This window comes from Eretmochelys imbricata, chromosome 5, assembly GCF_965152235.1.
Source record: "Eretmochelys imbricata isolate rEreImb1 chromosome 5, rEreImb1.hap1, whole genome shotgun sequence".
Lineage (NCBI taxonomy): Eukaryota > Metazoa > Chordata > Testudines > Cheloniidae > Eretmochelys > Eretmochelys imbricata.
In genome coordinates, this window is record NC_135576.1 from 77,442,158 (window position 1) to 77,454,901 (window position 12,744).

The window sequence follows — 12,744 nt, forward strand, 5'->3', positions numbered from 1 at the left end:
GCCACTAACAGACAAGGTTGGTAACAGATGAGAGAATGGGCTCAGACCAAAACATGTTGGCCTGTTCTCATGTGGGCAACCAGAACACACCCAAAGAGAGTGCCCCTTTATGGAATGTGAGTATCCCAAGGTTTGAACAGTGGAAAGCTGAGTGTGGAAGACCAGACCTGCCAAAATAATTGATCCCTGTATGGATCGATGGGACAGAAGTGGAAGGTCGGTTGGACTCTGTTTATAGCCAGATCCTGGTGCAAACTCCCGTGCCTGGGGCAGAAGGAACCCCAGGGGAGACCATCTTTCTACAGTGCATTCATATTGATTTGAAGGCCTAACTCTGCAGATGACTATGGCTATCTGTGGGATGACACATGGCTCTACCCTCGCTGTTGTCCTATCCTCGGATTAGCAGTACCTGTGGGAAATGTATCCATGAGCTAAAAAAATTGAATACAGTGGCTGCTGAACCCAATTCTAGCACCTGGGGAAGATCCTGGAATGGTGGATCTAGCTGAGTTAGGAGAATTAGTCATTAGAATTTAGGGAAGTTTAAGATTCACAGGTCATTCATCCAGGTTGCAGACAGGAGTGGTAGTGGTTGCCAGATTTAGGGAGCCTTGGCTCATGACGCAGATTTTGTCTGTGAGCAAAAAGAAGACCCTATGCTGAGCAGGGCCTACAACTAAATTGCTGCTGTGAATGACAAGGTGGTAGAACTCCAACACTTGTGGATGTTGCCCCATTTAATACTCTGAGGAGAAAAACTATATCACGTTGAACATGGTAAACGCATGGGGGAGGTAGGGTACCTTATTTGTACCACTGGATACTTCTGCAGCTAGTACATTATATCACTTGTACTGGGCAGGAGAAGACTTGCATAGACTTCTGAGAAGTTAATTCAGTCTCAGTTTGATGCATACCTAATGCCATGAGCTGTTAGAACATTTAGGGTTTGCCCCAGATATATCAGTATTTTAGATTTTATATGTAGATATGCATAGGGAATGTTCAAGTATTTAAAATTGTCAGTAGTTTAAAAATAAAAACTCCGGGTACAATAAAGAGAAAGTCCTCTATGGAATTTTAAGAAGGGCATGGCAACTTGGCATACAGTACAAATTCTCTGTCTAGGAGTAAATTTTAGGATTTTGCTAGAACTTTACCACAAATAAAAAATCAGACACTGTTTTTGTTCTGATTTCTTTTTCTCTCCGCTTTGTGGGTTTAGCATTTAACACTGTTACTATTGATGATGGTAAATCGCTTCAAAAAAGAGAGTTCTAGAAATGTATTTGGAAAATCTATTGCTAAATAGTTTTAAATTTCTTTACAGTATTAACGTACACAAATGGCCAGGTCATCAGTCATCAATGAGATGCTATTATCATCCTACATCTCAAAGTTCTTGTATCTTTATGAAAACACTAACTTGCAATAAGTTTGGCCCTGGAGAAATTTCATGGCAAAAGATCCTAGATAACTTGCTGGACTTACCATCTGTTTATCTATGCTACATTTTTCAAATGTGTTTTTTGTGAGGTGGGTTGGGGAGAAATAATACTAAAGTAGGATTAAATATATATTGATGTAAGTCTGTAAATTTACAACTTGCAAGTATAAATTCGTGGGGTGGAAATGAAACTAAATTTAATGACAGTCGGTATGTAACAATGTGGTTTCATTTGTTTGTCTATTTGTTTGTTCTTGTAGAATTTAGAATGGCCTTTGACAGAGAGTCTATTATTGAAGAATGAATAAATGTTAGTTTTAGGGGCTTTTTAAAGAACATTTAAATTGTCAGTTAAATGTAGTTTTGTTCCATATTGTACTTTAACAGAAAAGTACAGGTGCATTTTCAATGAAGGTGGGAATACAAAATGAATGAGCAAAAAATAAATGTAAGCTGTTCAAAACTCTAGGCCAGCCTGGTTCTAAGAATATTATTAAAATATGGCTGGTTAAGAATGCCTTGGCTTTTTCATGTCTTCTTCCTGTTCAGACCTCAGACACATTTTTAGACTGTTGGTTTGTTTTCCTCCTCTGATGTTTATGGAAGCAGTTTGAGTTTAACAGGAATCTGAATTCATTTGAACTACGATTTTTGTTAAGCAGAGGCATGAACTGTGTTCAGATATTTTTCTGTTTGTTGAATCAGTTTAAAAAAACAAAGGCATAATAGGTACATTGATTAGTTTCTGTACACAAGGATAAATAGCTATCTAACATATTGTCCTCCTTTCAAATAGGTTGTGAAGATGAGAAAAGAGGTGAAGAAGGCCAGAGTTCTTACCATTCGCAGACTCACCAGACACATTGCAAAACTTAGGTTAAAAAAGTTAGTTTTAATATTTAATCCTTTTTTTTAAAAAAATTTTAATGCTGCATTTATTTTAAATGACATGTAAATATTGACTAGACTGTGGGGGAAATGAAAAGGAGTACTTGTGGCACCTTAGAGATTAACCAATTTATTTGAGCATGAGCTTTCGTGAGTATTTCGTGGGGAAATGAGTATCTACAAAACATTATTTAACACTACACATTTGAGGTGGATAGTAGGGCAGTATATTAATTGAATAGTTAATACTTTTAAAGAACACAATATATTTTTAGAACAGGATTGGTCTTGCACTGTACTTCTATGAATGTGCATTATTAAGTGTCTAAGATGTAGTAAATCTTATTTATAGATTTGTGTCAACATTTAACTTACCTTAATATAGTCTAAGGCAGTGGTTCCCAAACTTTAACAACCCATGAACCCCTTTCACTAAACTGTCAAGTCTCATGAACCCCCTTCCTAAAAATGAATATTTCCAGGGATTTTCTCCCTTACTTCGACATAAGTTATAAAAGCAGTGATCTTGGAAATATAACATTTGTTTTTATGACATGCTTATTACATTATATTATTTATCATTACAGTATTTTTATTACATTATTAAAATGGCAACATTCTTCCAAGATCTCACTTTTGTAGCTTGTATCACTTTTGATTAAGCCTATTATAAGACAAGGCTCCTATCAGAGGCGCAAGTAGAAAAAAGGAGTGTGGGGGCGAAGGCCCTGTGCACCCTGGGGCCTGGCGAGGCACCACCGGAAAAGTGGGGGGGTTTGTGGGGGGGGGGCTGCCTGGGGGAAAAAAGGGGAGGGACCTATGGGGGGGTGCACCACGGTGGGGGCAGCACATGACCCTCGTCGCCCTCATGTACTATGTTTCATCAAGGAGTATCAGATGTGAAACAGGATGAAGGTATTTAAGAAGCCAACTCGGAGTTCCTCCTACACAAGCATTCAGGTCTTGAGCAGTCCGGGCAAATAATGCACATTACAACAAAGCTTAAACTTATTCTTCATATGAATTTAAAAACAACACGAGCAGCCTATTTAATTTTAAAAAACGCAAAAAAATCCACCTCCCTTTCTATTTCGTATAAGGAGTCTTGAAGTTTAAATCTCCTCAGTGTGATAGATATGCTTGCTTTGATCTGCTTAGCTCTTGGAAGTCCCCAAGGCTCCGAGCTGCTGGCCCCGTTCTGCCTGGGGTCCCTATGGACAGCTCTGTCTGCCATTAGGGAATTTTTTTCCGACAGCCCCCTGTAACATTTGGTGAACCCCCCAGGGTTTCATGAATTCCAGTTTGGGAACCACTGGTCTTAAGTAATATGAACCTAAAGACAATTTCCCAAAGCAGACTTGAAGTAAAGTTTTCAGAAGTGCTTAAGTGACTTTGGAGCCCCGGTCCCATTTTCAAAACTGGTTTAAACACTTGACCGTAGTAATTTTGAAAATGGGATTTAGACTAAATCACTTAAGCATTTTGGAAAAGTTTACCCTTGATGTGTTAGAACATCACTGTATTACAGAAAGCTTCAGTAGCTTCCTTAGTGCAAAGGTCTGCAAGTTTCAGTGCAAGGAGCTCTCTTCAATATGCTTTGAACAAATAAACACTGTTTTTGGAATTTTTAATTGTGTTTCTAATCCGTGTTAATGTAATTAATCTTTCACATGGGGCAAAGTGATTTGTGACACTGTTAGTACTGAGACCAATGGAAGAAGACAAATCTACTGTTGTTGTGTTTAAAATGTGAAGAATACAGTTGTTTAGACATTTCACCCACTGCAGCAAATTTTGTAAGATTTTGGCAGTATTGTGGCCTCCATTACGTATTTAAATTTTGTAATTAACATTTTATTGTAAATTTTACTCAGAAAAGTATCTCTTGTCATCTAAATTTTCAGGATTCTATCTTCAGCTAACTCACTTTTTTTTTTTTTTGGTAGATATTCTTTAATCCCGATCATCTCTTAAGGTTTAATTATTATATCCTACCTAGGGTCATTCAAAATTTAATCATAATGTACTTATACAAATTTTACAAGTAAACTTTCTCGGGCTTAATTCATCTCATATCTAGTTTGAGCAACCTTGGCTTCGACTGGCGCTAAACGATTTATAGCATTCTCTAGACACTACGTTTAGTTCAACAGCTCCCAGAGAAGATGCAGCAGATTCTTCTGATTTCAGAAAAGTCCTTGCCAAAATGTTGCTATCAAATATATTACTACTTGCCCTCACGTTTTTAGAATTACCATTATATCTCTTCTGCATGCTAATTTCATTTGTAAAAGCTGGGGACGCATTGATGTTTCTATGTGTCTACTTCGCTGTTCTGATAATTTACATTTAGCATAAAATAGATGTGAACAGTAAAATTGTTTATATTGACTTTTGTGATTTATTTTGCTGCAAATAGTAATTTCCGTGTTGGGAAATAATTGCCAATCAGTGTGTTACCCAGTTAAACAGAGTCTTTATCAACAGGGGTTCGGAAGATGTGGTACTAAAGAACCAAAGGCGAGCAGAGAGATTACTAAAAGAAATTCATGCCATGAAGGTAATGTCTTCATATACATATATACACACATATATTTAATATTTAGTGTCACTTATTTTAGTAACAAAAACCTGGGCCTGTTTTCTTGCAATGTGGTATGAAGAGACTTACCTGAAATCATGCATAGGTCTGTTTTGACTGTAAATGTAATAAGGTGGAACACTAAGAATATTTGCATATTCCATGTTTGTTGCTATATCTGTCAAGGTGTGAAACTAATTTTGACTGAGACTTGCCAAACTAAACTTGCATCTGTTCAGAAATGCTCTGTGCCTGAAGCTTTCACTGTAACGGTTACAAATATAGGAATTTAAATATTTGTGCCGTTCAGGGGATGTAGATCGGTTGAAATTGAAGTTGCAGTGGACTGACGAGACATTGAATCAGATACATTTTTCCCTGTTTAGACAGGGTGTTTGTTAGAGAAATGAATGACTCGAAAGTTATGCTAACACTGTGACATGTAATTAAATGTCTGATTGTCTATTTTTTAGAACAGAACTTTAAAATCACATTTGACTAATAATTATCCTAATGACAGGTTCAATTTTCATGGAGGTTTTTTAAATTATGAATATTGAATTTGAATAAAATTCCAGCGTTCAAGTTTGAGTTTTAGGATACAATATGTTCCGAGAGCTGTTTTCTCAGTTAGATTGGTGAATTCCCATCACTTTACCTGTTGTTTTTCCTTCTGATATCTCTGGAGACTCTAGGTTTGAGTCATGTACAAAGGCATGCAAATTGGAAAGTCTTTATTGATGATGTAACAGTAAGTAAGATGCTCTTGGGCAGATCTGTAAACTAGCTGGGTATGTTCTCTCCTCCAGCGCATTTCTCTTACAACTGATTCAAAACCAAATAGTCTCAACAGATGAACAAGAAATAGACAGAAAAGCCTCTCCCATGTGGGCAACAATAAAACATACAGTACTGCATTTTAACATGGAAAGCAATTAAAGAATGTCAGATAATTGATTCAGAGACATTCCATGTGTAACCTTTCTGCTAGTTGGGTTGGCAGCAACAAGGGCCGGGCCCTTATGTTAGGGGATTCTCTCTAGTGTCTGTCTGTCTTTTTGGCTCAAGCCCCCACTCAGTAATCTGGGAACCTATAACCACTCTGGTAGCCTTTGCCACGCTAATCTGTACCCAGTCACAAGCACAGAAGTTTAGACAAATGAACTTTATTGCTGGGAGGGGAGAAAAGGGAAAGAGCAGGTTGAACAGAGACAAGTATTTACAGTTTAACTCCCACCACCATTTACCTCAGAGTACGTAAGTCACAGTCCCAAACAATTGGACCTTGAATGGCTGATGCTCTCCCTCTGCTGTTCAGTGTGCTGCTCTCCTGCTGGAAGCTGTGGCCTGTGGGTGAATCCAACTGTCACTTTGCTCTGCCTGCTTGGTGCTGTGGCTGGGCCCAGTTGTTGCTGCTCAGCCTAGAACTGTTGCTGACTTCTCCTTGCCACTGGCTAGATAATGAGTTTCTGGTGAGCAATTACAGCTCTTAGTTCAGCTCTTTCAAATACAACAGGATCAGTGGCCTCAAGAACCCATCAGAGTCCTTGCCACCCTAAGAGATATTCCCAGCAGCTATCTAGGAATGTGCAGTCTCTCTCCCCCTTGCGCTCTAGCTCTGTCCAGGGCTTCTTACTCCACCTTGGCAAACATCGGTTTTCATCAGGTTGACACCATATCCAGTTATTGTTCAGGCTTTGTCCAGGTGGGTTCCTAACAGGGCAGTCTCAAAAATATGGGCCCCAAGTCAAAACTTAGTCAAATTGTACCCCAATGTCCCCAAACTACCGGCCGTTAGTATGCTTCTCTGTCGACTCCCCTTGCTCTTCAACAGATGACTGAAGAAGAGGTTAATGTAAGCTCAAAAGCTTGTCTCTCACCAACAGAAGTTGGCCCAATAAAAGATATTTCACCCATCTTATGTCTCTAATATCCTGGAACCGACCTGGCTACAACCACACTACATCAGAAAGCTCCCTTCTCTCATAGGCATCAAGCCACAGGGCTTGCACATGCTTGTGACTTCCCCCTACTTCACATTCTTTACCTGTTGGCTTATTCATTGATTTTTTTTTTTTTTCTTTCTTTCTTGTCCAACAACCATAGCATGAGACATAAATACAGCAAAAAAATTCTTATTGTAGGCCGTATGATAGCTCTACTCTTTGGAACTCTAGCATTTCAGTGACTCTATAACAAAAAGAGCGGAAAGCAAACTGTATATTTTCTCTTGATCCAGGCTTTCAGTTAACCGTAGGGGAAAAGTAGGTTAGGAGCAACAGTTAGTGTTCTGGAAAAAAATGTTAGCTCTTCCAAATCAACATCCTATGAGATTGGATTAATTTATCAAGGGTGGATAACATTTCTATAAACATATGGAATTAAAGGAGATTTTTAGTGATTCAGTAACTGGAGGATTGATACAAATTTAACTTCATTTGTTCAGCAATTCTAAATGCTAGTTGACTGGGCCATTTGTGAAGGATAGAATCTGAAGTTGGAAACCTGGAATTGAACGTAAGACCAAGGAGTCTGAACATTGTTTTGGAGCACAGGCACCAGAATATACAAAACTTTCCAGGAGACTGCCCGCTTGATGGGGCAGAAGTGACCCAGGATGTTACACTTACAGAAGGAAAACAAAAGGACAGTTGAGTGGTTCACCAGGACTGAATGGTAGAAATCATGCATATCCCTAATATTTGTTACACAAATTAAAAATCTAATATAGTGTATAAGCCTGTACCCAGTTTTTCCTGAAGTAGGTTTATTAAATTCCCATCAGTTGGTTCCGCAATACCACCTGCCACTTCTGAAATAATAAACATAGGAGAGCAATAACTGTAGCTAGTTTTGTAGTTATGCCATGTGAGCATTACTGGTTATCTTATTATAGACACTTTGTACCCTAATTATAAGAGATTTGAAGTTTGGCATTTCAATATAAGAACAAGCAATATTTGCTAAAAGTTTAGGTTTAGGATCTGGTTTGATCAAGTAATTAATAATAGCTGATGCTTTTTAGATAAGCACAAATACCAAGTCATAGACTATGCAGTTTAATATTTGTACAACGTGCCATTTTAAAAGATTGTATTGTATTAAAAAAGTGTAAAGCAACCGCATGTAACTCTCAGTTTGGAAGGATTAGATTTTTATCAGTAAATGTCAGTTAAGTCAATTTCACTTGCGCACTCCGAAACTAACTAAAAAAAATATTTCTATTGATAAAAGAAATTTACAGATAGGCAACATAAGAAAAATGCTGTGTGAGAACTTAATGGTTTGCTATAAGACTATTTATTATGTATATTTTGATGTGATGACAATTTGTTTTAATGGTTAAAAAGCTAAAGCTTCATGAATCAGTGTCTGCTATCATTAAATAATTGTCTCTGCTTCCCCCTTCCTCCTCCTCTGCCTAATTTCCCACAACTATGAAGATTTAAGTGGAAAAAAATAGAAAAAAATACTTAAGAATAAACATTTATATGAATTCTGATAAGTCTACATGTGATGCCTAGGCTATTTAGTGGCAAATGATCTATCTAGATAGTAGTATAGGTATGTATATTAGTAAAGATTGCAATGTTACGATACTGAACCACTTCTGAGAATTTTAGACTCAAGTAAATTTATGTACCATAACAAATATGGTACTTTATCAAAAATATTCCCTTCATACATATAATGCCAGTATGGCAAAATAAGCAACTTATTGTCAAATTCTACTCACCGTTTGTGTTAAAATAGACTATGAAAGCAAAGCACTTTTCTCAAACGAGATGGGAAACTTGCTCATCCTCACTCACTGCACATCCGTTTCTCAGATGCTCTTTCACTCTGTCCAGTACTCCATGTTTTAGCAGATGTTACAAGAATCTTAGTGTCCCAGTGCATTCCTTTTCATAGTAAAAAATATCTTTCTCTGTAGCACCAGTTCACAGAGCAATTTCAAAGTTGGGTTTTCCTTTCATTCAGTCCTAAGACCAAGCAGCTTTGACAAGACAAGCCTATTCAGTTGGACTTGTTCTTCTACAACTGGGAATCTTTATTTTACTTTTGGATTTGGAGTCTTGGTAGAACATGTCAGAGTTGGAATGGAGAAGTATGGCAGTCACAGTGCAAGTCCTTCATTAGTGACTATATAAAGTTTGTGTCCAGTTTCCAAATCCAAAAATCATGTAGGAAGCTTCATTTTAGTTTTTATCTTATTGGGTTATTTTTTGGGGGGTGGGGGGTTAGGTTGTTCTCTAAAGATTGGAACTTTTTGACCCAATTTTAGATGTCTATACTTGGGAAAAGTCTCAAACCACAGCTTTAGTCTCTGAAGTTCTCTTAGCATCAATAATTCAAAAAGAGCCTATGGAGAAATGTGTGCTTTCAGAACTTGTAGAAAGGAGTTGACGTATCAGCTTTCTATCCCAAGGGAGACACTCTGATACGTGGTTTCAGTTGTAACTCTTAATTAGTGCTTTCTTAGATCTGCCATTTTGGACTGATGTTTCCTACCTATATGCTGTCTGTTAGGGCCCTTTTTTTGCTGTCCCTGAATCTTGTGGCGTTCAACATTAATTTCTAAAAATTATGTAATCATTTACACAACACTTTAGAAATCTAAACAATCAATACAAATATCCACAAGATAAGATACAGGACATTAGTTTAGGAAAGTGGATGTGACGATTACTGAATTATTAACTGTATTTTATTTTTGCTCGGCTTAGTGGGAGATCCCGTGCCTACCTGCTGTACAGCCTAAGTATGTTTCTGTTGTTGCCCTGAAACATGTGACCTGTAGCACACTGTTGCCTTTTGTTCTCTGAGTAGGATTGGAGCTTTTTTTGTTTGTTTTTTTGTGTCCTCCCCTTTCCCCCCACCTCAAAAGTATAGTTTAGTAGGTAGGAGCAATTAGGGTTTGTGCTTTGGGCAAATTTCTGTGCAAGCAGACCTCTTCCTACTCTTACACGCCCACAATGGGTTGTGCGTTTTTGACATAGTTTAATATGGAGTGGGAACAGCTAAAAGAAAAGAAGAGTGGAGAGATTAGGTCCTATTTAAGATGGAATCCCTTTGGAAATTGAGGAACTAATTCCCCTTCACCCAAATGATGTCTTTTAAAGATCAAGAGTGTTAAATGGGTCAACAGGCCTTCTGTGTTAATAGTTTTTGGGAAAGGTGGTGTTTGTGAGGGGATACACCAAATCACTCTTGCTCCACTAACGTCATCCAAAAAAGTGGGAAAAGAGGAAAGGGGAGGCATTCATGTAATATGAATAGTTATTAACAGTATTATTCAAGGACAGTGGTAGTGGTTTTAGGCTTATTTACTTACACAATCGTGCTCCACCTTAGTCTCTCTTACTACATCAGCTTTTATCCAGCTTTTTTCCCCAGCTGACGTTAATTGAACAGACTCAAGAAGTTGCCCTGTGAATTTGCTATGGCATCTGTCTTGTTTTAGGCCAAAATAATACTGCATATTAGCTGCTCTTGGCATTGGATTTTTGAGTTGGAAAAAGTTCAATTGTTCCACGTTCATCTCCCTTCCATGTTTTGGGGAAGGAAATGTAAAATAAAAATTTTACTTCTCACTGGAGAAGTGGAGAGTAGAAAAAGAGGTCTGCTTTTCTTGAACATGCTTCTTAACAGACTGGGTGTTTTCCATAAATCAAAGAAGCACAGATAATCAGATTGGCTTTCAAAATTACAAATATATTTGACTGTTTCAGGCATAACTATTTTATCTGCTAAAAACAAATGGGAATATCAAAGAGAAAAGTAAGAGGAAAAAAGTTGGTTTTAAACACAAACACCTCTACATATCCTTTCCATCCAAGAAGAATCTTTAGCATATTGCAAAGAAACACCACAAATTATCGTGTTCATAGAATCATAGAATATCAGGGTTGGAAGGGACCCCTGAAGGTCATCTAGTCCAACCCCGTGCTCGAAGCAGGACCAATTCCCAGTTAAATCATCCCAGCCAGGGCTTTGTCAAGCCTGACCTTAAAAACTTCCAAGGAAGGAGATTCCACCACCTCCCTAGGCAACGCATTCCAGTGTTTCACCACCCTCTTAGTGAAAAAGTTTTTCCTAATATCCAATCTAAACCTCCCCCACTGCAACTTGAGACCATTACTCCTCGTTCTGTCATCTGCTACCATTGAGAACAGTTTAGAGCCATCCTCTTTGGAACCCCCTTTCAGGTAATTGAAAGCAGCTATCAAATCCCCCCTCATTCTTCTCTTCTGCAGGCTAAACAATCCCAGCTCCCTCAGCCTCTCCTCATAAGTCATGTGTTCTAGACCCCTAATCATTTTTGTTGCCCTTCGCTGGACTCTCTCCAATTTATCCACATCCTTCTTGTAGTATGGGGCCCAAAACTGGACACAGTACTCCAGATGAGGCCTCACCAATGTCGAATAGAGGGGGACGATCACGTCCCTCGATCTGCTCGCTATGCCCCTACTTATACATCCCAAAATGCCATTGGCCTTCTTGGCAACAAGGGCACACTGCTGACTCATATCCAGCTTCTCGTCCACTGTCACCCCTAGGTCCTTTTCCGCAGAACTGCTGCCTAGCCATTCGGTCCCTAGTCTGTAGCGGTGCATTGGATTCTTCCGTGTTCTTGCTTCCGCTTTTAATATGGTACTGTTTTTTAGTAGGACTCAGATATGCAAGACAGACTGGATATGTTTTGCTCTCCCTTAACATCACCCTCAAATGGTGGAGTGGAGAGAGAACCCAACTTGCTAAAATCTCAGGAAGATCCTGGCTATGTATACTGTAAAATCATATCTTGAAAATTCATATTTTGTTAACTTTCAAGCCAAAAAGAACCCCAGTTTGGAGGCCTGATTTGACTTTTCACTGAAATCATATATTTATTGTGGGCATTCTGAATGAACAAGTAGTACATAAACTCTTCCAGATTCCTGGGAGCTTACGGTCTGGCCATATGTCATTCTCAAGAAAACTACCCAGATTTTGAATAAAATCTTCCTGAGCTGTGACCTCTGACATTGATAGAGCATTTTTAATATTAAATGCAAAAGTATGCATTGATATAATATGAATATTGGTCCCTAAAGATAAGTCTTAAAAATGTAATGTTCTACAACAAAGTAAACTCAGTCATTTTTCACTTATTTTCTGTTATCTCTGTAATAAATTGAGACAGAGAGCATCCACCAATTCAGAGACCAGGCCTCTTGGTTGGTTTGCCCACAATCAGCAACAAAGACAACACAAATGAATGCTTCAAGTAGGTGTGCTCAGCCTTCCCTCTGAGCACTGTTTTTTCTTTGCTTTTTTGTTTTTTCACAAAAAACTTCAGTTTTTTTCACACTTTTTTTGTTTCTCTCTCATTCGCTTTGCCTTCAAAAACCATCTACACAGCCTTCTCCACTTGGCCTGTTCAGATATACAGCTGCAGGACTCAGGCTAGGGTGACCAGACAGCAAATGTGAAAAATTGGGACATGGGTGGGGGGTAATAGGAACCTATATAAGAAAAAGACCCAAAATCAGGACTGTCCCTATAAAATCAGGTCATTTGGTCACCTTAACTCGGGCTGTCAGTCCCTGTCAGTGTGCCTTCACAGCTGAAGAGTCAGAATGTTTAACTCTGTATGACTGCTGCTCTCACTTTGTCATCAGGCCTGGGGAATACAGCAAGGCTAAGGATGAGCAACTTAAAGAAGATAAAGACAAGGAAGGCAAATTTAGAGGGGAAAAACACAATAGTGGGCAGATGAATTAGCTGGGTTAGAGCCTAGGAAAGAAAATGTTATCTCTAGAACCTATTTAATCCATACACT

The 12,744-nt window shown here is 38.4% G+C and overlaps 1 protein-coding gene across 3 annotated transcripts in view; it reads left to right on the top strand.

Moving 5' to 3' along the window:
• SRFBP1 (serum response factor binding protein 1) overlaps positions 1-12,744 on the top strand; it is a 133,956-nt gene that overhangs the window by 35,589 nt on the left and 85,623 nt on the right. For 2 of the 3 annotated variants that reach the window (XM_077817370.1, XM_077817369.1), the window contains 2 exons: positions 2,247-2,335; positions 4,826-4,898. In XM_077817370.1, coding sequence (XP_077673496.1) covers positions 2,247-2,335; positions 4,826-4,898 — 162 coding nt within the window. The remainder of the gene's footprint in view (positions 1-2,246; positions 2,336-4,825; positions 4,899-12,744) is intronic. The other variant, XM_077817371.1, reaches the window with a different exon arrangement.